The sequence below is a fragment of the Lissotriton vulgaris genome, chromosome 3_1, assembly GCF_964263255.1.
Source record: "Lissotriton vulgaris chromosome 3_1, aLisVul1.2, whole genome shotgun sequence".
NCBI lineage: Eukaryota > Metazoa > Chordata > Amphibia > Caudata > Salamandridae > Lissotriton > Lissotriton vulgaris.
The window spans coordinates 1074185055-1074211793 of record NC_141689.1 but is presented as its reverse complement, the minus strand read 5'-3'; the positions used below and the strand labels follow the sequence as shown (position 1 = coordinate 1074211793).

Here is a 26739-nt window from a genome sequence, read left to right as displayed (position 1 = left end):
GAATCAATGAATAGATTTATGACTTTTAAATAATGTTTGTTATTCAACATTGAAAGCAGCTGCCTGCATCTGACTCTGAAGCTTTGGACGATATTCCTCTAATGCTTTTATGGCCAATGAATGGGTGTACCAGAAGTATTTGGAGCACCTCTTATCTGTAATGGGCATACTTAGTGTGGTCTAGAAGCTCTAGCTAGAGTTCATCAAGCCACTTCTTTCTCTTGCACCACTACCTTGCTGCAGATTTTCCCACAACCAGTTAATGGTGACAAAACAGATTAAAATCTCAATCTTCAAACAGGCAGAGAGAAGGGGTAGCCCATCAAATGTAAACAATTTACTTCTTTAAGAAAAGCATAACTTCTAAGTTTTGGTCAGCCCTCCTAGCATGTGGGCGATCAATGAAAAAGATCAAGACAGTTTCTGATATATACTGAAAACGCATACACTTTACCACCGTATTGATCTTTTTAATTATAACATTTGGATTTTCAGTATATTAGACTATTATTGGCATTTCTACTTGATCTCTGAGGGTAAAAGTTGAGACATAAGAGTTACAGGAATGCAAAGGTTAAGTATTAGGCACGATGGAGTTGTGCATTTTCGCGAGGGTCATTTCGGATGTTGGGTTAATAAGTGTGAATTTTTGGATGTCCAAGTTGGTCGTCATTTAGTAGATGTTAGAAATCTCTCAGCTAGGTTTGCAACATCACCACTGCATTTAGCAGGGCAGCCATTTTTCGGTTGTCTTCCATATCTTGTGTTATTATCCCGTGTTTTTAGGTCTCGCCTGAGCCAGCGCATGCGCTGCCCTGAGAGACATTTAGAAAGCGGGTTTTCAAAATGCTACCACAGGCATTTTGGTGGCCTCTAGCTTGCGTGCACGTAAGCGTGCACCCGCGCAGCTGCCATCTGTCTTTCCTCCTGTCACGGGTCATTAAGTGCATCGCGATGCACTTTCACTTTCGCCAAGTGCATTGCGATGCACTTTCACTTTTGTAGCGTGCGCGCGCATACAACTCCTGGGCTTGTTTCTCTATGTCTCTAAAGCCCTTGCGATCTGAGCATGTTTATGTAAATGACTCACTGGTAGTAAAAACAGTGCGCCCCTCCTAAGGTAATCATAAATATAATGTCACTTGTGGGCGGGCCATTTTCATAAGCTGCCATGTTATTTCCAGGCAAAACAAGGACTTACCAAATGAAAGTAGAAAATATCATGGAAGCGTGGCTCAATTCTAATGGCAGAATACTTAGTTTCGCCTGGAAGCAACGTGGCAGTCACTCAAGACACTGCCCGCACATTGCGCAGCTGCTGGTGCGCAGACCAACATCTATGTTATTTTATGGTAGATACTATCTTCTCGCGAGAACAACAGATGGCAACCAAGTATCCATACATATTTTACTTTTGTTTTCAGTGGTACCTCCAGTCCTCTTCCTGTTGTATTACTCACGGAGTCCCGCTATCGATGCAGCTCTATCACGTTCTGTGTGGGTTTCCAAAAGTGCTTATCAACATCCTTGCTTGTTTTTAAAGTGCCACATATTACGGCTTCACTGAAGCGTTGCACCTCTGATCCCATGCCATTTCGTTTTCAGAATCGGAGCACTTAATTGTGTATTTTTGTAGCATCTGCAACAGTTTGCTGAAAACATCCGCTGATGTGCACGGAACCTTTCACATAAATATTTGTTCTTTGGTGTTTCTCTTAAGTACGGCTTAATCGGAAAACACTGCTAGTAGTACTGTCTGGGAAAAATAGTATTCTACTTCAGCCCCATTAACTTTACTGAGAATGCTATTTACTGACAATGTTTTCTACTGATGAAAGCTAGCGGTAACTACATTGTGTACGTCTTTATCTCCTAAAGAACAACATGTCAGAGTTATGTGAATTTGTTTTTCTTTCATGTGAGGCTTGAAACTGTACAGAGATGGTGCAAGTGTCTCTTCCATCCCTCCCCCCCAGTTCCTTTGCCATAATTGTAAATGATGCTCGTGAGGTAATTATTACCCTTTCTTATGTAGTTGCTTCTCTCTGTTGGTTAGTAGTCTGCTGGACAATCGTGACCCGCAAACTTTAATAAGTGCCTTATACCGCACTAAGCAGGTCTATTGAAATAAGACTCATTTAATAGCTGTAGGATGCAAAATAAATGACGGACTTGACTGCCGAAATACTTATTATTCACTTTCCTTTTTCTGCTGGAAATATATTTTAGAAAGGGTAGAGAGCTGATGCTGCCAGTGTAGCAGCAGTGAGCGCCATTTGAAAAACGTCACTGAAAGAAAGCGTGGCTATCTTCATTTTCTGTCGTCTCTCTGATGTACAACATTTCAGTTGCAACAGAAGTTTCAATTCTCTGCATAGGAGAGTTATGAGCTGGTACGTTATAATAGAATATCTTGAAGTTTGAGTGTGTTTATTGTGGGAGTATACTAACTGTGGATTAATTGAAATTGGGTGTAAATTTTGGTGGCTGTATACGATTTAAGCCATGCACCCAGCACTTTTTATTTAGCTTGAATCGAAAGAAAGAGATTTGCTTTCTATAACTCAAGCCCGTAGCACCTGTAAAGCAGTAGTGGGTAAAGCTAAGAATGGTTGGGATGATAAAAAATGGACAGCTCTTGACAAAGCTTGTGCGGTAAAGAGATTTTATACCATTCTGGGAGATAGTGGCTTATAGGGATTGTCCTAATGCATGTGATGTGACAAACAACATTGCCCCCTCCTCATGGATTCAGCACTTTGGCACTCTTTATGAAGCTATTCGCACAGACAATCTAGTTGAATCAGGCCCTCACTCTGTTTTTCCCTGGGCTAGCCCTGTTCCCCCAGAAGCCATGCTTGACCTAGCAGATGTGGTAAAATCTCTTCATGCCACAGCGAGGAAACGTGCTGCAGGACCCGATGAAGTTCCAGCTGATGCCTTTCTGTTGGATAAGGGTATTTGGGCACCTTACATTTTGGTTATTGCAAATGCGATAGCGGCAGGAGGCCCTATTCCTGAAACATGGAAAGGTGCAACTGTGATTGCAGTATATAACAAGCATTGGCATAGCCAATAGGTCTCGCCATTGGGACCTCATAAGTGTTTAGCTAAGCAGCACAATATCCTTGGTGCAACAACATCAACTGTTGCATGGCTAAGCACTTATAAGGTCCCAAAGGCGAGACCTATTGGCTATGCCAATGCTTGTTTTATACAGGGGCTCTTACCACTGACGAGTCAACAGGTATTAAAGCTTGCAGGTTCAACCCAGCCAGTACTTGATTGTACTTCTTGGTACTGGACTTGATGACAGTCTTTAATGTTTTAGTCAGTAAAGCAAGCTGGTTCAGTTTGGCTGGAATTTTACAGAATACATTTTCCAGCAGAGCACTGGGGTGGGGAAAACTCAGGGAGGTAGTGTTGAGTGTATGGTAATCAATCCTTATAATTTTTATGGACAGGGGAGGTCACTTTTTCTATAAGGAAATGAGAATATATTAGATGTGAGAGGTGGAGGGGAAAGAGAGTGGTCTTACCTGGACTTTGGCTACGTAACTGGCGGAACATTTCTAAATTGTGTGCTTCTATAATATCCAACATATGAACAGCTGTGCGAGTTCTGCCACACACTTTGCAAGATAAAGCCAATGCCTGCATGTTTACAATGAAAGCTGTTGCAGGATTTGCCTTTGGTCTGTTAGCCTACCGGTTGGAATTTGTTATTAACAGAAGCTTGGCTAAGGTTTGTAGACAAAGGGAGCTAGATCTCCTCTACAGAGAGTCAATGGCTGGGTCTAACTGGGCATTAAGCAATTATGCACTCAAAGACAGAGATAGCAGGTAAAGGCAGTGTAGATACATTTTGAACCCTGATTGAAGGAGCTAGTCTGATCAAAGAATATCTCCATGGTCTCTGTGTACCACAGCTTTCAAATGGGGATATATATACCTCAGGGTTGTATGACGGTACAATGCAGGTAAAGGCATTGTATGCCTTTACCACACATTTTTTACCACGCATGTTTTTACCACAAAAATGCTTTTACAACGCATGCCATTAAAATGAATTGTTTTAATTTATAAAAACAACGTAAATGTGGGGGGAACCCTCCCACGCCACCAACTTACCCTAAATCTGAGGTAAAGGCATGCGTTGTAAAGACATGAATGTGGTAAAAATATGCGTGCTTAAAAATGCGTGGTAAAGGCGCAACGAGGTAAAAACCTTGGTGTAAAGGCAGTTTCCCATACCTCAGGGACTGCACACTACCACGTTCACAATATTGCTTCAATTATTGAGCGCTGGTCAAGACATATACAAGGTTTAATAATTATGTTCGTTTTGCCTCTTGTTTCAGTGTTTTTTTGTATCAATGTGTCAGAGTTAATGTACTTTTAATGCCCTGAGCCTGGCGTCCACTTTCCATTAGCTGGGATAAGCGCAGAGTATTTGAAGACTCTGGTTCGTTTCCGATTATTGGGGTTGGTTATATCTCCATGCGAATGCAGGTAATTGGATTACCTTGATGGAGATCCTAACGAAAGTTGGATAGACACAGGTTGCACATTTAAAGGATTTGTTCCTGGCTTTAACCAGTTAACTCTGGAATTACATCGACAGCCTTTGACCTTCGTAGCCGAGATCTATTTGAGAATTATCTTTTGGATCACTTGTATGATGTTTTTGTTGCCCTTTGTCCTCAACTTTTGTGAGGGGTTACGTGCGGTGGCCAATTGGATGAACCAGAACTGTCTCCAATTGAACACAAAAAAGACAGAGGTTATGGTGGTCGGTAAGCAACCTGGATGGTGGAATGACAACTGGTGGCCTCCCGAGTTAGGAATGATCCCTTCTCCTGCTTTGGAGATAAAAAATCTCGGGGTCTGGCTGGACCCTATGCTTAGTTTCATTTGCCAGACTAAGAGGGTGGCTGCCTCCTGTTTTGGCATCATCAGGGGTCTCAGACCAGTGCTTAAATTTTTTGATGCCCCCACTAGACAGCTTGTGGTTCAAGCCTCTGTACTATCTAGGATAGATTATGCCAGCGCTCTGCTAGCAGGTACGAACAAGGCAGAACTTATGCGGCTGCAACGAGTGCAGAATGCCGCCGCAAGAGCGGTATTAGGGTTGCCCAGACGTTGCTCAGTGTCCAGAGCATTGCAGGCGCTCCATTGGCTGCCTGTTGCTCGGCGGATCGAGTTTAAGGTGCTTTGCCTGGCTTTTAAAATTTTGAAAGGCACGGCCCCACCTATTCTGATGAACTTACTGACCCCATATGTTCCTCCTCGATCCTTGAGATCGATGGGCCAGAATTTGTCTGTTGTTCCACGCTTTTTGCTGAGCAGGATTGGAGGTCGCTCCTTCCGAGTAGTAGCCTCAAAATTATGGAACTCTCTTCCCAATGAAATTCGAGCTCTGGAAGATCTATACCAGTTCAGACGTGCCATCAAAACTTTTCTTTTTAATAAAAATCCCTGATTCTGTTTGCGTTTTGTGATGTTGTGTATACCTTCCTGGCGCCAGGACGCCCCTTTGCTGGGGCAGCTGTGCGCGGTACAAAAACCATTAACATAACATAACATAACATAACATGAGGCCTGCAACTGTTTGACAGGCCGAAACGCGTCGACAGTTAACACTAATTTCGACACCTTTTTTGATTTGGATATTGCTTGGATATAATCCTCAGGAGCATTATAGTGATTTGAGGCTATAAAAACATTATTTTCGCTTCATATGCTCCTTGTTATTTTGGTGCTCGAAAAGAAAATTAGGCCAAGAAAAGACATTGCCAGTATTTTCCTTGGAAATAAACTATTGGGCTGCTTACATAACCCTTGGATTAAGGGTCCACAATAACATGATATTTTACCTCGTGGACCTTGAAGTAAATAATTTGTCTTCTGAATTTTGAAAAGTATTTTCACACAAGATTAAATATTGCGTGTTTTACTGATTTGTATTTATGATGTATAAAATGAAGAAGGATCTTTAAGAGAAAATTACGAATCAATTTGTTTGTTGTTTCTGTATTTTTTTGTTAAGTTGTTGGTAATAACCAGTAGATGAACGTTCTATTTGATGACAGATAGATATCATACAACTTATGTTGTGATAAGACAGATAATTAGTAGTGTTTGTCTTGATAAATAATTTTTCTGAAGTAAATACCGTGGCATCCTCTTTTCTTTAATTAGCTATATTCACCCAGATGCCGCTTGGTTTACCGGGTACCCCCTGTTGTTAATAAAGAGTTAATGTACATTCAGATAACTAACGTATGCGTGTCGATTAAGAACGCAGTTTTGAAATAAAGTTTCACTCAAGAAATTGTTTGCTCTTACATATGTATGTTGGCCTAATCCCCAGTTTTAAACAGGCCATACTTGCTATGCTTATTTCTTTTTGTTCAACTACATGACAAGTTATTCGGAGAGTAGGCTCGACGAATGAAAGACAAGCTTTGGTTCAAATGTATGCTGATGTGGTTAAGTGTGGTGTGAGGAGTTTGTTTTGCTGGCGGCTGGAGCTTGAATTCTGCTTTGAGAGGTGAGACAATGTTGCTACTTCGTGGGGGTGGAAGCAAAGTGTGTCTTTGCTGGAGAGAAGAGGTAGGGCAAAGGTGTAGTTTCAGAGTTGGCTGCCTCTATTGAAAAGGGAATCTTACAGGAATGGTGCTGGGTACATGATGAAGTGTTATATTGGTGAGACTTGTATCCTTGAGCAGACAGACCTTGGCAGCCTGGGACAAGAGGAAGCAGTGGTGAAAGATGTGGCGGGGAGGGAGGTGAGTTACAGCTCTGGAGATACATGTTTGGGCTGTAACTGTGCAATGGCTAGTGAAGCAGTTTTTCAGCAGAAACAGTATAATTGGTGGTGCAGCCATGGCAGCTGTGCTTAAGATGGCCTCCGCTTGAGTTTGCAAAAGGAAGGTTCCTTTGAAAAACTTTTAATTTTTACTTCTGTTAGCCTGGATCATAAAAACGTTATTAATATGGATATTGCCTGTGATTTTTCTGAGGAAAATAGAAACTAATACAGCTTTAAACAGCTATGAACTCCTTGCATGGTCAAGCTCTATGGTGCAGAGTTCTTTCTTACGGGTTATTGCTGTGCCTTTTGATTATTTATGAAGAAAACAACATTAACTTTGGTTATACTGAGTTTTGTGATACATAAGTGATTGTAGGAAAGATCTCAATGGGGTATTTCTCTCACAATTTCTGGACAATTAAGTTGACCAATAAATAACAGAGAAGCACTCTGGGCTTACTTTCCTGTGAGTTACATGATCTTCAACATATACTCTGGGAGGTAGGCATTCAATGTGCGATGCCAGTGCGCTAGCCATGACAATGGGGTGTGAAGCAACTGGAATGCAAAGGCCCTTTGGAATCCAGTACAAAAATGGCACAGGTAGTGGAAATTAGAGGGTAAATCGTCACTAACGATTTACTGTTGGGAGTTCATTCTAGAATTGGTAGGTACCGAACGTTATAGTAAATCTACAGTGATCAGGAGAATTCATCCCTGAGTGCAAGGATTGGTTGTGTTTAACTGATCATTAGTATATGTAACCGTTGTACTCTTGCATGATTTAATTTGTCAGTAGGAACTGGGTAGAAATATATCTTTCAGCCTTTAAACTATCGATGGGTTTTGAAAGATGTAACTTGAAAGAAACGGTCATTGGCTTCCATTCCTAGGAACCAGTGTGAATCAATACCAGGATGAACCCATCTTTCAGGGAATAATGTCACAGCGACACAAGACATACTGTCACTGACAAATGAAAAATACTTGTGAGTTTAGTTATACCAACTATGCTTATGTGGAGTAAACAATAAAGCTTTCTGATGTATAAACGGTAGCAACATTCTAACATATGTTTAGCATTGCCTGGTGTATGGTCGGAGTGTCTGCCTTTAACATTCCCACACACTTATTTATATAACTAAAAATGAATGTGTCTTTGTGTAACCTAACTGGTGGGTCCTCATGTAAAGTGCTCAAATGCCTTTGGGTTAAGTTTGCGCTATATAAAACTGATATATATATATATATCCAGCAATCAATCGTTATGGTTGTTGGTTGGTGTAGAGACAAGGCATCTGACACGATAATGGACTTGCACCATGGCACGAAGATGTTTAATTGCCAAGTATTTAGCAATGCTGGGAAAACTCGTCACTTTAAGGAAATGAAATGGATGCAAATGTGCCCAGAAATGAAAAATGAAAAACGAAGGAAAAAGCCATTGCATAAACCAAAATGAAATAATGTAAAGTTTAATAAAGTTTCCCAACACTCACTTTGACACTGTGACTTTAAGACCACAGAACATTTAGGGTGGTCTAGCAACGTAAATTGGAACACGTGGTCACTATGTGAGAGAAAGAATGGCTGCCTATGATTAAGACTCGCCACAGGAGTTGAAACGCGTCAGGCTGAGAAATCTGTTGCTGTGATGCAAGTTGTGGAATAAATTGCACATGTTTTTTTCACCTACCAAGGCGTACGGCGTATTTCTTCTTGGAGGAAATGTGGCTGGTATATATATATATATATATATATATATATATATATATATATATATACACACCACTCGAATGGAGTTTCCCAGGACCCCCAAGGAGCGGAAAAGTGTGGTTGAGGCGTAGCTGGGACGCGGGAGGAGAACTTTGTTTTGAATGCCCTGACTGCAGCAGTTCCACACAGCGCCTCTGCATAAACCTAATTATCACGGAGTACACCGTTGTCGGATGCTTCACCTACATAGCATGCGGTGCAGTGCATGCTGGGATATGTGGTTCCCCACACGAACTACAGATCTGTAGGTGTTGCGGATCGACCAATCAGGAGGACTATAAGAGATGAGGCGACTGGAGGTACTTGTACGGACTGTTGGCAGTGAGGGGGTGAGAATCAGCATGTGATAAAGGCAATTAGCCGAAACGCGTCATGCCTGTGCTCGCAGAAATAAAGCCTCCCTCCCACAGTACCCCCTTGTGTCTCTTCGTTCTTTTCAACCACGAGAGGAACCTTCTTGGATCTATTTTGCGTGCAAGTCCTGGGCGCGCATTGGAGAGACCCGCCTCAGCAAAGAGGATTGAGCAATCCGGACAGCTTCGGCAACTTTCTTCAATTCAAGGTAGTGAACAGCTCTTTCCCACCAGGCCTGTCCTTGTTACCTGGCCACTGCTCAGCAGAATGTGACTTCGCATCGGGATCTCTTCCACTTGAATGGAGTTTCCCAGGCCCCCCCTCCCCAGGAGCGGAAAAGTGTGGTTGAGGCGTAGCGGGGACGCGGGAGGAGAACTTTGTTTTGAATGCCCTGACTGCAGCAGTTCCACACAGCGCCTCTGCATAAACCTGATTATCACGGAGTACACCGTTGTCGGATGCTTCACCTACATAGCTTGCGGTGCAGTGCATGCTGGGATATGTGGTTCCCCACATGAACTACAGATCTGTAGGTGTTGCGGATCGACAAATCAGGAAGACTATAAGAGATGAGGAAACTGGAGGTACTTGTTGTACTTGTTGGCAGTGAGGGGGTGAGAGTCAGCATTTGATAAAGGCAATTAGCCGAAACACTGCCTGTGCTCGCAGAAATAAAGCCTCCCTCCCACAGTACCCCCTTGTGTCTCTTCGTTCTTTTCAACCACGAGAGGAACTTTCTTGGATATATATATATATATATATATATATATAGATAGATATATAGATAGATATAGTATGGACAGAGTGACGAAAATATGATGAAATTAAAAGATTGATGACTTGCCTGGAGTGCCTACCTCTGCTCTTTTTACGAGTGTTATATATATATATATATATAGTCCTTCTGATCTTTCAAACTATAAGGTGTCCAGATAATAGTCTATCAATGTAAAACAATTAATAGGATTTAATGATAATTCTGGCTTGGACTGACCTCTAGGTAGAAAACTGCAACATGGTCCTTCGTTGTTTTGAAAATGTACTGAATTTAAAATGCAATTATTGTGGCTGCAAGTCTATAGAGCACATGTTGAACATAAATATGAAAAAGTATTACGAGCATGGCAAAAATATATTCTGCTCTGCTCAGTAGTTCAAATAGAGGCTTGTGGGCTATGACAGATGACGGGAGCCAAACGAAGCAAAAAGGATATTGAAGCAGTCGCTAAAATCCTACAGTAAAGTAATACACATACAAGTCTGCAACACCTGGATTGTAACCAAAGGTACAGCTAAAGAGAATACGAGCTCTAAATTGATAATTATTTTGTTTTATCTCTGCATTTTCAAAGCACTGATCACAGAGGGTGGATCACGAAAATATACTTTTCTACTAAGACTTCATCATATGCACCTTCTTTCACGCACACCATGGTTGTCAAAGTGTTGGTGATAACAAAGCATGTTGAAATGGCAAATGTAAAGCTGCAATGGCAGTGAAATTACCTGACTGAATTATAGATAGCCAAAGGTGTCTGCTCTTTTTCCTTGGCCATTCTCATCATATCGAGGACAGCCATTCCAAGGCATTCTTCCTGGGTTTCATGTGTGACTGGCATTTTCACCCATCCATTCACAAAATCATCCCGCCACTTGGAGAAGGGAGAATAAGAAACAAAAATTATTTGATTTCCGTATCGCCACATCAGGCTGCAGTTTATTCAGCATGTATCTATTGACATAGATTAATATAGGATGTTATGCTTCTCCAAATATTAAGCTGACACGTAACAAAACAAAAAGTTTTAAAGCACTGTAGTGGATTTGTTGATAAACAAATAAAGAATGATCACATTACTTCAGTGACTAGCTTCGTAGCAATCAACATAATACACAACCTAAGTATAGGTACCAAAAAATTACAACATTTTTAAAGGGTATGTAATGAGTTAACACTGAGGCCCTCATTTTGATGACAGACGGAGCGCCACAGACATTCAGTGGTGGTCCGCCTCACATACAGGCCATCGGTCCCACCGCTGGATTGCAATAATGGCGACCGGAGCAATGATGTGTGGGGGGAAGATCACATCCTCAGACAGGCTTAAGGAGCCCGTCGGGGCAGCGGTCGGACCCTAAGACCTACAATGGAGGGGGTGCCCCTGCAGGCACCACTGTAGGGATTAAGATGTCCCTTTCCAATTGCCTTTTCATGGCGGTCCCATCGCCTTGAAAAAGCAGACAAACAGATTTTGGGAGCCGCAAGCAGGGCTCCCATCCACGTGGGCCAGGGGGCACATGTGGTGCCCCCACACTTCCACGCACCATGTGCCAAACACCACATGTTGCTTGACACTCAGTGCATGGATGTTTTTTTAAGCTTATTTTTAGTGGTATTTTGCACATATCATTTCAAGGCACAAACAAAGGGCACATTTTTGTACAGCATCATCTAGTATAACATCATGATTCCTGAAACATCAATAAATAGTCTGCTAAAACCATCTAGTCCCTAGTGACAATTATACATGCTGTTACTGGTTATGTATTTCGTTCAGGTTTTCCATATGGGCGGCCAAAGGCCTCACATTAGGGTAGGATGATACAAGCAAAAATCAACAAATTTACTTTTAAGAAACTTTCAATTAGAAACTTCAACCTTTGCAGAAGACTGTTGAGGTTCAGGGTCTGACTGTACACATCGGGGGGGGGGGCGCGAATCAACAGAGGAAAAGGAGAACAAAGGAAGAAGCTCTCGCCCTTCAGTTCCCCTCATCGGCCGCACATTCACTTCTCACCACACTGTGTAAATTTGGGAACATCAACCTGGTCCAGAACAGCCTTGCAGGGACTATTATGCTTCATTGCCATCACTTGGTTCTTCAAGTTCCCCTCCCCTCTCCTCATCGCTAGTTTGTGTCGGTTGTTCCCAGAGCACCATCGACTCTTTCCATTGTTCAGCTATGGGGCGCTTCCACATCCCTCTCGCCTCTTCCCAGCTCAGTGCTCTACCATCTGCACCCGCCCAATTAATTACATCTCGATTCTAACTGTCAATCTTGGGTCCCTGCACAGATTTCCATTCTAGTGCTATTCTGCGTTTGGCAAGATCCAGGGCTAAATCCATTAGCCTATTTCCAACTTTTCGTTTGAGTGGACGGGGGAAGAGTCCCAGCAGACTCACCCGTGCCGTAGGGGTCAGTTTCCTATCCAGCATTTCCTTAATTTTAGAAAAAATTGCTTCCCAAAAGGGATGTAATAGTTGGCATTTCCATGTCATGTGTATGAAGTTTGCGTCCAGCTGGGCACATCTTGGACATTTCCGTATTTCCGTCACACATGTCATATGTCTGACTTTAAATTGTATATATTTTAGACACGTATTATGGGAGATCTTCTTGGGGGACAGCAGGACCTTACCCCACTCAGCATCCGTAAGCTCCCCTCCCAATATCCTTTCCCATCTCCCTCGCAAGTCACATAGGGGGTCCAGGGACGCAGCATATAACCACTTCACCTGGTGTCCAGCCGTGCCTAAGGTTATCAATGCGTGCAATATCGGGTGTGTCTCAGGCTCATATCTCCCCTCGCCACGAAGTGTCCGGAAGTACGGAATAATGACTCAAAGTGCAGAAACTGTCCCAGGGGTGGGGGGGTCCCATTACCTTCTATCAGTTCTTCAAAGGGGCTTAACGTTTATTCCGAATAGCAGACTCCCTCATTTTCCAATACTGCCTCTGTCCAGGGTGCCAATTGGTCCGCAGTAAATAATGACATTGGGATTCTATGTAGCAATGCCATGAGGGGCAGCATAGGGGTATATCTCGAGGATTTCTTCACTTTAGTTAGAGATCTCTTCCAGGCTAATAATGCAGTGGATTGCAGTACCGAATGGTACGGCGTAGGGGTAGTCAGACCTAATAGTTTAGCTAGGGGGGCTATCGGGGTCTGATAGGCATGTGCCCGCTTCATACACCATCTCAAACCACTGTCCCAACTACTGTAGTGGGACAGCCAGCATGTAAAACTCAAAATTCGGCACTTGTAACCCTCCCTCGGCCATGCAGAGCTGCAATGTCTTTAAGGAGAATCTCGGACGCCCATCTCCCCACACCAGTTCTCGCAGCAAGGAATTCAGAGAATGAAACCAGCCTGGTGGCATCAAGACTGGAAGGTTGATGAAGTAATACAAAAGCAGGGGTAACATAACCATTTTGGCTAGGTAAGATCCTGGCCATGATAGGGAGTTGCAGGGTACTCCAGAACTAAGACACAGGATCTAAGAGACCGCAAGGATCTACCCAGATTACCTTTCCTCAAAACCTCTAGGGTGTTAAAGAAGTGGATGGTCAAATATTTAAAAGAGTGGGGGGTCCAAAAAATATCGGGTTGCAGGGCCTCCGGTCTGGGTAACGGGCCCACTATCGGGAATAAATACGTCTTGGTTTTATTACCACAAAGGCCTGATATTTGCCGAAAGCACTCCAGAATCTGCATTGCTGAGTCAGTGCCAGTCACCTCCTCCTCTAGGTAGATCAGAAGGTCGTCTGCATAGAGTGAGATAGTATGCACCTGCGTGCTCATTCTAAGACCCAGCCCTACTCCCCTTTATCGGGCCCTTTCTGCAAGTGGCTCTATCACCAGGGCGAACAAAAGAGGCGAAAAAGGACACCCCTGCCGCTTGCCCCGAAATATCCTATACTGATTGGAAATTGTTTTGCCTGTTCTGACCCTTGCAGTGGGCGCTGCGTCAAAGAGCCGTACCCATTTCACCCAGTTGCTCCCAAGACCCATCTGTAACATGACTTCAAATAGGTACTCCCAGCTAACCGTGTCAAACTCCTTTTCCAGGTCGATTGACAAAATGGCTGCCTGCTGATTAAGCGGCGCTTCCTCGTGGTAGAGTACGAAATAGAGTCTACAGAGGTTGTAAGAGGTACAACAGGAAGGAATAAATCTGTTTTGATCAGGGTGAACAAGGGATCTCATGTGGGGAAGCAACCTACACGCCAGTACCTTGCTAACGATTTTAAAGTCTAGGTTGAGCATAGAGAGGGGTCTAAAATCCACCACTCTAGCACCTATCTCTTTGATTTTACGGAGTGGGACTACCAACGCATCCTGAGTAGTGTTGGGGAGTTTGCCCCGCTCGAACAATTCAGCTTATAGGATCTCTAGCTGTGGTGCCAGACCAGTGGCGAACCGTTAGTAGAATTACGCCGGGAGGCCATCGGTGCCCAGCGTCTTACCTGGAGCCATGGCCCCAATGGGCACACGAATCTCGTGCTGCGTCTCCGGGCCCCCCAGCTTCTCCTGTGTCTGTCGACTCACAGTCTGGAGTGGCAACAGGTCTAAAAAGTCCTTAAAGAGTGATGGGCTCGTAGCTGCCAGGGCAACATACAACTTCTCATAATAACTCTGGAAGGAAGCATTGATTTCATCCGGGGTATGAAGGTCACTTGTTTCCTGTTTTAACTGGGTGACAGGTGAACCGCGGGTCTCTGGTTTAATTAACCATGCTAAAAGCCATCCGGCTCTCCCCTCTTTCCTCTGCACCATGTCCAGGTACTCCTTATAACTGTGACATCTGAGGCGGTCCAGCATCTCGTGGTAGCTCGCTTGCGTTTCCTGTAGCCCAAGCAATGATGTGAGATCGGCCCCCTGGGCGTTATCTAATTGGCGCAGTTTGCCCTCCAAGTCTAGAACTTCTTTCCGTATTTTTTGTTGTGCACCAATCGATTGCCCCATGCAGTGGCCATGTACTACCACCTTGAAAGCAGCCTCCCATTCCAGTAAGGCCAAGAATGCCGTATGAGCATTTGGATAGAAGAAGGACTTTATGAGAGCAGTTAGGAATGACCGATAGGGGCCAACCTCCAGTGTCAATGGATTGAGTCTCCAGGGAGGGATCGGAGGTTGTTTCCCTATTGGTTGATGAATCAGCAATAGAGGGCTGGGGTTAGACAGAGTGCGCCCCAAATATTCAGTGTAACAGTGTTATGGAGCCACTAAGGGAAGGTGTACAGAGAAATGTATCAGCCTGGTGTGTACTTTGTGAATCAAGAAGAAGAAATAATATTCCCTGTCTTTATTGTGTTGCCTTCTCAGATATCCTCTAGGCTGCAGTGATTGATCCAGTCCCGGAACCCTGCTGCTGTGTGATGTGATTGCGCCCCCCAGAAGCAGTAGGTAGGTAGGAGCGGTCGTCCATGAGATCCGCAACACACTTAAAATCTCCGCCCAGTAGCACTTGCCCGCCCATGTATGTAGCCATCTGAGCTGAAAGGGAGGTCAGGTAAGTGACATGGTCCTGAATGGGAGCATAAATGTTACCTAACCTTATCTATCGGCCCGCAAGTCTACTCGTCAGGATTACGTGCATGCCCTCAGCGTCTACTAGTGCATGTATGAGGTCAAACGGGACTCCAGGTTTTATCCAAATTAATATGCTCCTTGAAAAAGCAGAGAAGGCTGTTGCGTAGACCTGACCTCTCCACCTTTTACAGAGTTTTCCAGCTTACTCCTAGGTTGAATGAGTCTCTTGAAGGAGAGCTATATCTTTAGCCCTGCGTTTTAAGTAGGAATAAATATTGTGGTGTTTGGCAATGGATCCCATCCTGCATATATTCCAGGTTAAAAACAATATTGCATTATGAGTATGTGTCATGTTTGCAATGTATCCCTCGATGGACGCCCCAAGTACTCCCCCCACGTCCACCCCCTCATTCGTATTTGGCCACTCTATTCTGCGAACAACATAAAATAAACAAACATAACAACCCCTGTGTTGAACAACTCCCGACCCCAGGGCAGTCCAACAACAGCCAGCCGCCCAAACTGCATGTTGAACATCTAGCACAAATTGAGGCCCAACCCTAATCTGACAAAGGTCTCAGTGGGGGGTGGCAAAGACAAAAATGTAATCTAAGACGCGGAACTGCCCATGACGCATCAGTCCAAGCCAGTGTAGGCCAGTTAAGATCCTCAGCAGGCATCTGGGGCCCCTGTGACCCCAGGGTCCCATAAAAATCACTGTCCCACCTCAGATTCAAATAATCTCGTCTGATGCGTTAGGAGTCACCACTGGCAAAGTCACACCACCATTGCTAGAAGAGTCTGAATCAATCCCCTCCGTTTCCCTCGAGGAGCGAGACCCTGCCTCCGAGGGAAACTTCCTGCCCTGCACGATTGCCACTACCGCCTGTAGTGCCTCGCTCTCTTCTTTTCAGTTTGTGAGGATGACAGTCGCTTTCGGGCACCCAGTCTGGATCATCTCCTGGCTCTCTTCCTGAGTTCTCGAATCATGGCTGCCGTCGTACTCGCATGAGCAGGTTGGGGGACTCCAGTTCTACTTGTTTCTATCCACTCCCATGCAGCCTTTGGATCTTTGCAAAAGTGTATCTTTCTAACAAGAAGTATACGTAAGTGTCCAGAAAGATCCAGGAGTACTGGAGGCCTTCTTCTCTTAACACTTTCTTAACCTCCCGAAAGGAGTCTGGTTTTCTCTGGACGTCCAGTGTGTAATCAGGAAAGATGGAAACTCTACTGTTGTCTCCAGTGTATGGTCCCTCTGTTCAAGCTTTATGTAGTAGAACGCTCCTGTCTCTAAAGTGGAGGAGTCTAGCCGGCGCGGGGGTCGGCCAGGGCCCGGCGGTCTGGCTGGTACACAGTGTGCTCTCTCAAAGTTATAGAAGGTCGTCAAGCCCTCAGGGGCCACCACAGTTCTGAGCCATTGCTCCAGAAAGGACACCATGCCATTACCCTCTGCTCCTTCGGGCAGGCCAAGAACCCTAATATTGTTCCTCCTATTTCGACCTTCGGCATCCTCTGCTCTCCACTCTAGGGTGTAGGCTCTGTCTGAGAAGTCCCCCACCTGTGATGTTAAAGACTATTGTGCCGGTTCAAGGTCTGATATTCTGGATTCTGTGGTTTTCAGACACTCTGCCAATTTCTTGTGCTCCTCTCTGAGTAGGTCCAACCCCACCGTCACCGTGCTAATGTCTTGATGCAGGGTGGCCTTGGTATCGGCAATGGCCTCCAGAATTTTTGTTAGTTGCTGCTGCACCGGGTCCTCCAAGTCTTTCTGCATTTTCTCTTGTGAAGTTTCTTCTGGGTCCTGGGTGGCCCCCGTTTGCTTTGGTCTCGGTTTGCCCATTGCGGCCAAAATGTCATAAGCACAATCCTACTATGCAGAAGTACCTTGGAAATGTTTGTCCAGAGTACCCCCCCAGCACTGTGGTACACCACAGTCTTTTGCCCCACTGCCCAGGCTCACGACTCTAGTGGGTTTCAGCCCAGGTTCGAAAAACGTCACTAAATGGTCAGGCGTATCACTGTGCTTCCCCGTGTGTGGCGTTAAATCATCAGATGAATGTCCGGTTTTAGGACGGTTCAGCTGCAGGCCAAGACCTTTAGCGCCACCTCCCCCCCCCGAATCTTGATTTCAATATCACCTGTGTGGGCCTCACTGGCTATGACGTTCATGTGGTTTATGCTTCTTGGGGGATCTGTTGCTCGTCCCCGCTGGTCGCGTCTTATTTAGGACCCTATCTGAGGGTCTCAGCCCATGTGCAAACAACCAGTAATGTCTCCTGCTATGCAGCGCTGCCCCAGTGCCAGATCGATCTTCACAGGCTCCCCCATGGGCAGGAGACTCCTACCATGAAGGCACACCTAGGCAGGTCCACTGCAGGCTGTAGCCAGAGCGCTCCCATGGGCCTGCGTCACCTCCTTGGGATCCGTTCACCCTTAAACTGTGAGGTAAGTACGAGAGGGCCCCCCTCTACTTGTCAACCGTTTGGGGCCGGCTGCCTGCACTCATCCGCCTTGTCCCACTACTCATTGCTGGGTTCGATCCCATCCCTGGGCCAGACGTAGGTGCGCAGCCCCAACTCCTTACCGCAGTTTAGGTACAAGGGCCCCGCCATCCACTGGGTGCCTCTCGTATAGGAACTCTGTCTTGTTCCTGTGTCTTCATGGTTACCAGGCTCCCAGGCCTCCGCCCAGTTCTCACAGAGGCCCTATCCGCAACCGTCAGCAAACTCGGGCCCTCACAGTCACCAGGACGGGCTACGTCATATGTATGCTCAGGGTAGGTTGCCACTTAATACACCTTCGCAGCACCTGCCTCACAGGCAGTGAGAGACCCCACACCTCACATTGGGGTCTTCTGACTTCTAGGGCCTCCTGTCAGGATCCGGCGTGCGGCCCTACTTCCCAACGCAGGGCCTCTCCGTGCACTGGTCCACTCTCAGGCAGGCCTACTGCCACAGGTTCTTGCCACCGGTGGGTTACCGGGCCCCCCGGCAGAGCGCTGCTCCATTGTAGTGGCTTATGCAGTTGGTCCAGGTGCTCCGCACAGGTCGCAAGGGCTATGCCGCCATTTTGGAAGTGATTGGCCCGAGCAGCGATCGCTCGTTTATTGACCCAGCGGGACACCCGGGCAGCGGGAGACCCAACAACTGCCTCCGAGGTTCCTCTGTCTTCCGAGGTTGTCCCCATGGGCGCCCAGGCCCAGTCTGAAGCAGTATAATTGTGGGCCACTGGGGAGCTACAGGCTCACGTGTCTGCCATCTTCAGCGTCCAAGCCACTCCCAGTGCATGGATGTTTAAGTGCCTTTTTCTACTGCTGCTGCGGCTCTTTTCCAGGCTGCAATATAAAAAGGGATTTTACTACCACTTGCCCGGCAGTCTTATCATAACAGGGCAAGCGGGACCGCAACACATTGTGGGACGGTCACCTGCCACCGCCGGTGCATCGTAATCAGGATCTAACTCTTAAATTTAAAATCGTCGTGACTATGTCTTTGGTATGCCTGCAGTCCCTGAGGAAGTGGACAACATGAAACGCTTAGGGCAAGACAAGATATTTTGCGAGGCATGGCTGTTAGTTTGGGAAATGTGTTTCCTCCAATAAATCGTGGCGCATGTTAACCTACCTGTCTGAGGCTTACTCACAGCAGGCAAGCTCTTGGATTTTTTGTTTAGCGGCCCAGCCTGAGCCGCGAGTTAAGCCCTGCTGCACTCCTGTGCAGTTCTTGTTGCGGCGCCAACCGACGCTGCAGCGCGGAGACAGGTATGCCGTTGGAGGAATGTTATGACAGTCTCAACAATGGTTGTGTCGTCGCCACCCACTTGGGACTATTAATTCACCATTATTCAAGCAAGAACACGACATCTCACTGTAGAAATAAGATTGCACTTCGCTATCTAGCAGGCCATGCGGGTGGCCACGCCCACTGAGACGGGGACTATTAACGTTAAATGAGGTGCAATTTAAAATCGTCGTGATTGTGTCTTTGGTATGCCTGCAGCCCCTGAGGAAGTGGACAACACGAAACGCGTAGGGCAAGACAAGATATTTTGCGAGGCATTGCTGTTAGTTTGGGACATGTGTTTCCTCCAATAAATCGTGGTGCATGTTAACCTACCTGTCTGAGGCTTACTCACAGCAGGCAAGCTCTTGGATATATATATATATATATATATATATATATATATATATATATATATATATATATATATATATATATACACACACACACGAGAGAAAAAAGCAACGGTTTAAGGGATGTTATAGGTAAATTAAAACATCTGTTAAAACATATGGTTTTAAATGAACAAAACCACTGAAATTGAACAGTGACAGTATATGTTTTTAGGGTTTAGGGGTGGGTAAGGGTAGTGGGTGGTAAGGGTGCTTTTAGGCTTTTGGGGTGGGTACGTGTATAGGGTTGTAAGGGCCTTTTTAGGATTTTGGAGTGGGTTAGTTTAGGGGTTAAAAAGGGAATAGGATGATCACGTAAAACAAATGGGGGGGGTGGGGGGGTGGGGTTGAGCATCTTCCCCAATAAAAAAAAGATACATATATATATATATATATGAATAGAGGTTTCACTTACCTGGTATATACGCACCACTTTGTTGAAAATGCATGCATTGTTCTGTAGTACATCCAATACAAAATTGATTCCACTTTGCTTTACAATTAATACTGTGGGCCAAACTTGAGAAGACATCTGCTCCGGCATTTGAATTATCTCCTTTCCTATTATTTAAAGTTTCTAACCCCCCCCCCCCCCCAGTTTATCACCTGTCCTTGCTAAAACAGCGGTAGCCCAGCACCAAACAGACTATTCGTCCTATTCTAGAACTTATCAAAAGAACTGAACATATGTAAATATGTATATATACTAATGCTTCTGTTTAAAGTCTTGCATCCGCTAATTGCAAGCGGTCTCAAAAAGCATCCTCTATATTCATAGAAGATGAAATTAAAAACTGATATTTAAAATTGCTGATTGTCACCTTTCCTTTTTCCTTTCAAATGACTCTCTACTCCTTTTCCCATATACTGCATGCCTTTGCTCTCTGAGCACGACCATCTCTAAGTGTCTTGCATGTTTGCCTTGACCTCAAATAATGTGTTTCTGCAATTTGTGTACAACTCATCCAAAGACCACAATTTCCCTTTCTTTGAAAGTCGTACCCCTGCAACCTAACAATACCTAACCTCCTCTAGCTCATCTAGTAATCCCACCAAACAACTGCATGACACACATACTACCACCATGCCCCCACACAATGATTGCACCTTATTGATTTAAACTAGCAAAAAGAAATGGAGTGAATGGATGGAATGGTTTGTTTGAGCGCACAATACTAATGCCAATAACCCAACAGCAACCAACAACACTGGACTAACCATTAACCAAAGGTTCTGTAGCAGCGTGCTGTCCGGCGGAAATCACTTCAACACCTCCACAGGGTTAATAAGTGCTAAATCAATTGCAATTACGGTCCCATCTCTCTGGTCCCAATATTAGACAAAACAAATAAAGAAATTTTATCAGTACAACTACATAAAGTCATTATGGAAATAACCCCCTAGGCTAAAATCTGATTAGGTTTAGGGCTTTAGTACTGAAATCGTTACTCTTCAGTGCTCTGCACATTTTCGATAAAGAGAGACTGTTACTTCATATATAACCTGCCCTGGTTTTACTTTAGTAAGCTGCGTCTGACTGAGCGGACCGTGACATCCCACTAAACACTTTAGGGAAACAGAAGCACCTTATATAAAACTCCATTTGTTGAATTATTGAGCTACATCTTCAAACTAACCATTTTCTCTCAAAGTGCCAGTACATCAATGCTGGCACTCTAATTACCAACCCAAGATCTGGGCTGTCTGATCTTCATAAGACTTTGAGTCCTTCAAAACTTAGTTCATGGCTCATAAATAAAACTGTGCAAGAGAAGATCCCAGGTTAAAGCATCATGAGATTATTAAAATATATGACCATTACAGAAAGAATAAAGTAATTAGTTAATTATGGGATCAGCCTAATCAAAAAAGTCAACGTATTACTCTGCAAGTGGACTAACAAAAGGTCTATCTCTGAAAATCCCCAAGGAAGGAACTAAGTATAAGTAAACAAACTGCTTTGAAAAGCCAAATAATTTCCACCTTAATCAGCGCAAAATGCTTTAGGTATTAATTATCGAACAGACTTGTGTAGACTCTGCCTCTGTAGAATTAAAGCCAAAGACTAGTTCATCTCCAAAATAACACCACTTTTATAATATTTCAGGGTAAAGAAGCCATAAACATTTCATTTTTATTTTTTTTACATTTCCGTCTATATTTATCCATATATTTTTTTCGCTAAATGTATCTGTATTTATCCATATTTATTTGGGTTTTGTGAAAAAATGAAACTGAAACTAGTTTATTTCCAAGTGTATTTAACTGATTAATATGCACCCATACTTGAATGCCTGCCAGGTTTCAATGAAATGAACACAAGCAGGATATAATCAATACACTTGTATGAAAAGATGAAAATTTCAGTATCAACCTTGTGAATAACTTCTGTTGTTTAAACCTTTTTTACTAAAATCCCCTTTTTAAAAAAAACCTCTTACTAATCAATTGACACCGCAATTGGACTGACAGTCATGGCAAGCAATATTTAGAAGCACTCAAAAATCAACCCAATTTCTGTTTTTATTCACAATTAAAAACAAATATAGACAGGAAAATAAATTATTTTCTATCTGTATTTATCAGTAAAAATGGAAAACGAGAAGCTTTAGATATGACATAAATGGGTTGGACTTTCAGTGTTGGAAACACATAAACCAATGGCTATGCTAGTAAACAAGCTCCTTCAGAAGACATCTGCTGCCAAATGCATTTAATTGGGTGGGTTATTCATAACTAATGAAGGAAAATATTTGACATTTTATGTAACACAGTAATACAATGGCTTGTGTAACTAATGAATGACATACACAGGACATCAACAGGTAACCTTGGAAAGTTACAAAATAAAGGAACACACTGAGAATTGCTTTCTCAAGAGAGCAAAAATATTACAGGCAGACACCACAGTTGAGGCTTCTTTTTCAATTTTTCTCCTGAAATGAAAAAAGTACAAGAATACAGAGAGAATGAAAGGTTCGCTCACATAAATAAACGTGCACTATTGTTATGCAAATAGGAACAGCTGTCAATGCAAGCTGTCTGCGGACTAGTAACGCTAACTGCAGAATGATTAGGTTAAGCATGATTTCTAATTAGCAAAACCTTCGTACGTTTAAAAACCAACATGACTGGGACTGGAAACAATCCTCCAAGGTCAATTCTCAAAATACTCAATTATTTATCTTTCTTCTCTCCTCTTCTCCCTACGGTGACTGTTTAGAAATATAAAATGAACTACTGAATCTGCATAGTCTCTGCCTTTATCTTCCTGTCAGGAATCATGATGTGAAAGGTGTATTATATATTTAAGCCAACACTGAAGCAAAAACAAGGCAGACCAAGAGAAGGACTTGCTCGTTCAATACCTGCTATTCTTAGAGTGAACAATCAATACTTCTCATCTGTGTGTAAAATGGGAACCGTCCTTGAGGATGAAGCCCCAATCACCTGTGCCTTCGCAGCGCCAGCAGCAAAACGAACGCGTCCTAAGCAAGTATTGTTCTGCAGGCAAGTCGTTACAACGACTTGCTTCACGGGGTGCATTGGTGGGATGGTGTTGGAATTAATGTCCAACACTTTCCCTGCCATTGCACCGACTAGACTTGGAATAGTAAATTAAACTATTACAAAATCCAGCAACCCCTAAGGCAAGTCGTTATAACACATTGACGCAGAACAAATGCGCTATAAAGACGCATTTATTCTAACTACTGTGGTCTCAAGGTGAGATAAACGCATGCGGAATTCCTTCATACATTGTGTAAAATGTCTAGAATATGAGGCTGGAAGAACTGGCTACTTGAGGTTATATGCTGTCTACATTACATCAAGCAATACAAAAACCAGGGTGAAGAGGTATCAGCTGCACGAACGAGAGAACTTCTACTACTAAGAATGGAATATATCTACAATGTTATATGTTATACCTGTGCTCATATACGTTCACTTCTAAACTCGCACCTGACTGATGCAGTTGTAAGTTGTGCTGCAACAGTGGGGAAAACACAATACCCTGTATTTATTCACGGACCTGGGGTGAGGATAAGGTGAGGCGTGAGGTTAAAGCTGTTCATGAATTAGCTTTATTAAGGACCAGGAGAAAGGAAACGAAATATATTGACTATTTAGTAGCGGTATCTGCGGTTTTTGCACGAACCTAGCTCTAAGGAGCAGAAGGGGGCTTGACATAGAGAACTTTTTATCAGTGGCATCTCAAACACCAGGTGCTGGACATAGAACAGTAATGCCGCAGATAAGGGGAAGGGGTATGGTGGGGGTTCATGGTTCCAACTAAATTAAGAAGAAAGATGTGACGGGGGGATGGAGGTAGGAGGCTAGTAATTAGATCAAGGTCCAATTTACATCACATCTATTTAAAATTACAGCTATAAAACATTCATGTGTTCACAATGTACAGCGCAGAGTAGGTAAAGTAGCAGAGAGAAACCAACTTCCAGCTGTTTTTAATGATCGTTTTCAAAGGAAGGGGAAATATCTTGTGTGTTTGCTTCACATATTTATATACAAACGTGTATACCTGTCTCGATATAAAGCAATCATTATCACTGGAGACCATCTGATTAAGCACCTGAGTACCAGTGCACAAACGGCATGAGAGTGAGTGAGAGAGGAGACACCCAAAGTCTAACTTTAGGAGAAATAAAGGCTCCTGCGCTTCCGGTGCCTAAGAGGAGTAAGATTGGAGACGAGAGATGATTTTATTAGGATTCTCAAAGGATGACATTATGTCTTTATTAGGAATGTACAGTCATGATTCAGACAGCTTGGCCTTACCGCCTGGTACACGTGAATGTTTTCGTCATGATTACAGTTGTATTTTTTCAAAAGAAAAAAAGTCCCGAGTGCGAAACATGCAGTTGAATAATAGTCCTAACGAGAATACTTTATGTGCTTAAGCAATGCATGAAAACATTTTATCTACACCCATAAATGTGCCCGCGCTTCTAATGAATGCCGTGCCCTGTAGGCTGTAATAGCATGTTTCGGAAACTCTATGATGAATTGGACTGCTCACTATATTACAAAGACCGGAACAATTACCTCGCACGCCGAAATACATGCTGGGATTCTGAAAACGTGTTCTTGTACGTAATGTTCCTGTTCAGGGGTCTCCAACGGTGAGCTGAATCACCCCCCTGCATTTATTTATTCCCCCAGCTGTACCCGCGCTTCATCTCTGAATATCTACAGTTTTTACACAAGTGGCCAAAAACCTAGACGTTACCATGGCATATTCAATGTTCATTCTTTATATCAGCTCTGTGACCTTCCGACAAATCTGAGCAGCCTAGTCTGTCCAGAATTCTAGCACGGATACCGTCAGGAGGTAGTGGCATCTGAATCAACAAATCGGGTGAGGGAACAGCCAATCCCAGGGATGTGGTCTGAGGGGCTTTAAAATGGTGACTGTGCTATGAGATTTTGTGCGCCTACCTTCGGACAGACATTTCCTGCACTCGAGCACACGGTTAGTGCCCTAAATGAAAGATACTGAAGGCCTCCGGAGGACACTGCTGGGGAAGGGCTGCTTCTGACCTGAGCTCCAGGTTAAGGCACACTGTGAGGCTGAGGACCTCTTCATGGATATGGATGATGAGTTTTTTTTTCTTTCTCTTTAACAGTTTTCCTAACATTCCAGCACATTACATTTCCTCCAACCGAAACCCACAGATCTTCACCATCACTATCAAACCACCAAATTACGCGATTGAAGACCACTTTTCTTTTGGAGCTTTTGGCATACACACCCGAACATGGTTACTATAGTGAATCATTTTTAGAGAGCTATAACTGGAGCAACGTAGTTGTCAAATGAAATCATTGGCCACTGCATAGCATACTAAAATGTTTTTTACTTCCTTGGAGCTTCTGGGAAAGAAGCAAAATACCTGTTTCGCAAACGACTGCTAAAAATACTATGGGCTTGATTATGAATTTAGAGGTGTTGAAGTGGGGTGGCAAGCCGCTGCCACACCGCCAAACTCGACCGCCAACCATCCACCAGATTACGAGTTTCCTTGTGGTTTGGCAGGCAGTCCTTTGGCGGTCCCACAGCGGTGCAGTCCAGAGGCTCATAAGTAAGCATTAGCGCTGCATAGCCAAAGCCCGTTCCTGCACGGCATGAACATGTGCCCCCTGCATGCACCCTCATACACGGGGGCACCAGGGGGACCTGTTGGGGCCCCCTTATTTTCATGATCGCCATACTTTTCATGGCAGATCACCGCCATGAAAAGTGTGGAGGTCAGGAAAGATGTAATATGCTTGGCAGTGCCGCAGTGGCACCACCAGCATATTGCTGCTCCAGACCGCATCTCCACTGTCGAGGGATCGCGGATCCCCATCTGTTGTGGCGGTCCAATGGCAGTCCAACTACCGTAGTCTTAATATGGTGGTCTTACTGCTGGTGCGGCGGTCCCCGACCTCCACAGTACCTCCATCGCTGGTTTGGCAGTCAAAGTTGTAATTAGGCCTTATACCTATGGGAGAGGCATCGTCCTGGATTCCTTTACAAAGAGAGCACAGGAAAGTAATACAAATCTGCTAACAGTGCTATTTTCATCTTCAGACTTCACAACCCCTTAATATGATTCGGTCATATTAAATCACAGTATACACAATCGGTTTCGCTGCTCTGTTGTGGTACCAGGCTTTCCAACTACTGTACTGTCTATGCTGTGTGGCAGCAGCCCATGAGCCTTTTCAAGCAGCAACGGGTGGTTTGGCAAACATCTGAACCAATACTAGCATACTGGATTTGACTACCTACATTATAAAGCTAATGTATTGCCACTATAAATTTATCATTTATCTATATAATTGATCGATATAGCCAAGCTAACGTATGATCTGACCTTTGCAATGAACCATAAAGGGGAAAACCTTAATGTGCCAGAAAGCGTGACCACTGACCTGCATGTTGGTTGGTGAGAATGTGGCCAGTCAGCAGGCGAAGGAGGATAAAGGTCTTAACCGCATCCGTGCGGCGTGAATTCCCCGCCCATGCTGACTCCGCCTTGCGCGGGCGGAGTCATGACGGAACGGTTCAGTCATCAGCACAGCTCAGCCGATGCTGATGACGTAACCGTTCTGTCATCAGCATCGAAGGGGTTAAGTTGTATAAAAGCAGGCAAAAAACTACAGGAGCAAGCCATAGATCTTTAGTGAACGGCGGTACTACTAAATACAACAATGTTCAACAATATATCATTCATGAAAAAAAAGATGTGCTCGGTGTCAAAAGAGGGAACCCACGGTCCTGGTGAACAGAATAAATGCACAA

General features: G+C 44.1%; 1 protein-coding gene across 2 annotated transcripts in view; it reads right to left on the bottom strand.

Annotated features, from left to right (window-relative positions):
• The window catches only part of JAK2 (Janus kinase 2), a 1290985-nt gene that overhangs the window by 426730 nt on the left and 837516 nt on the right, over positions 1-26739 (bottom strand). For both annotated transcript variants that reach the window (XM_086961493.1, XM_086961492.1), the window contains one exon: positions 10454-10599. In XM_086961493.1, coding sequence (XP_086817619.1) covers positions 10454-10599 — 146 coding nt within the window. The remainder of the gene's footprint in view (positions 1-10453; positions 10600-26739) is intronic.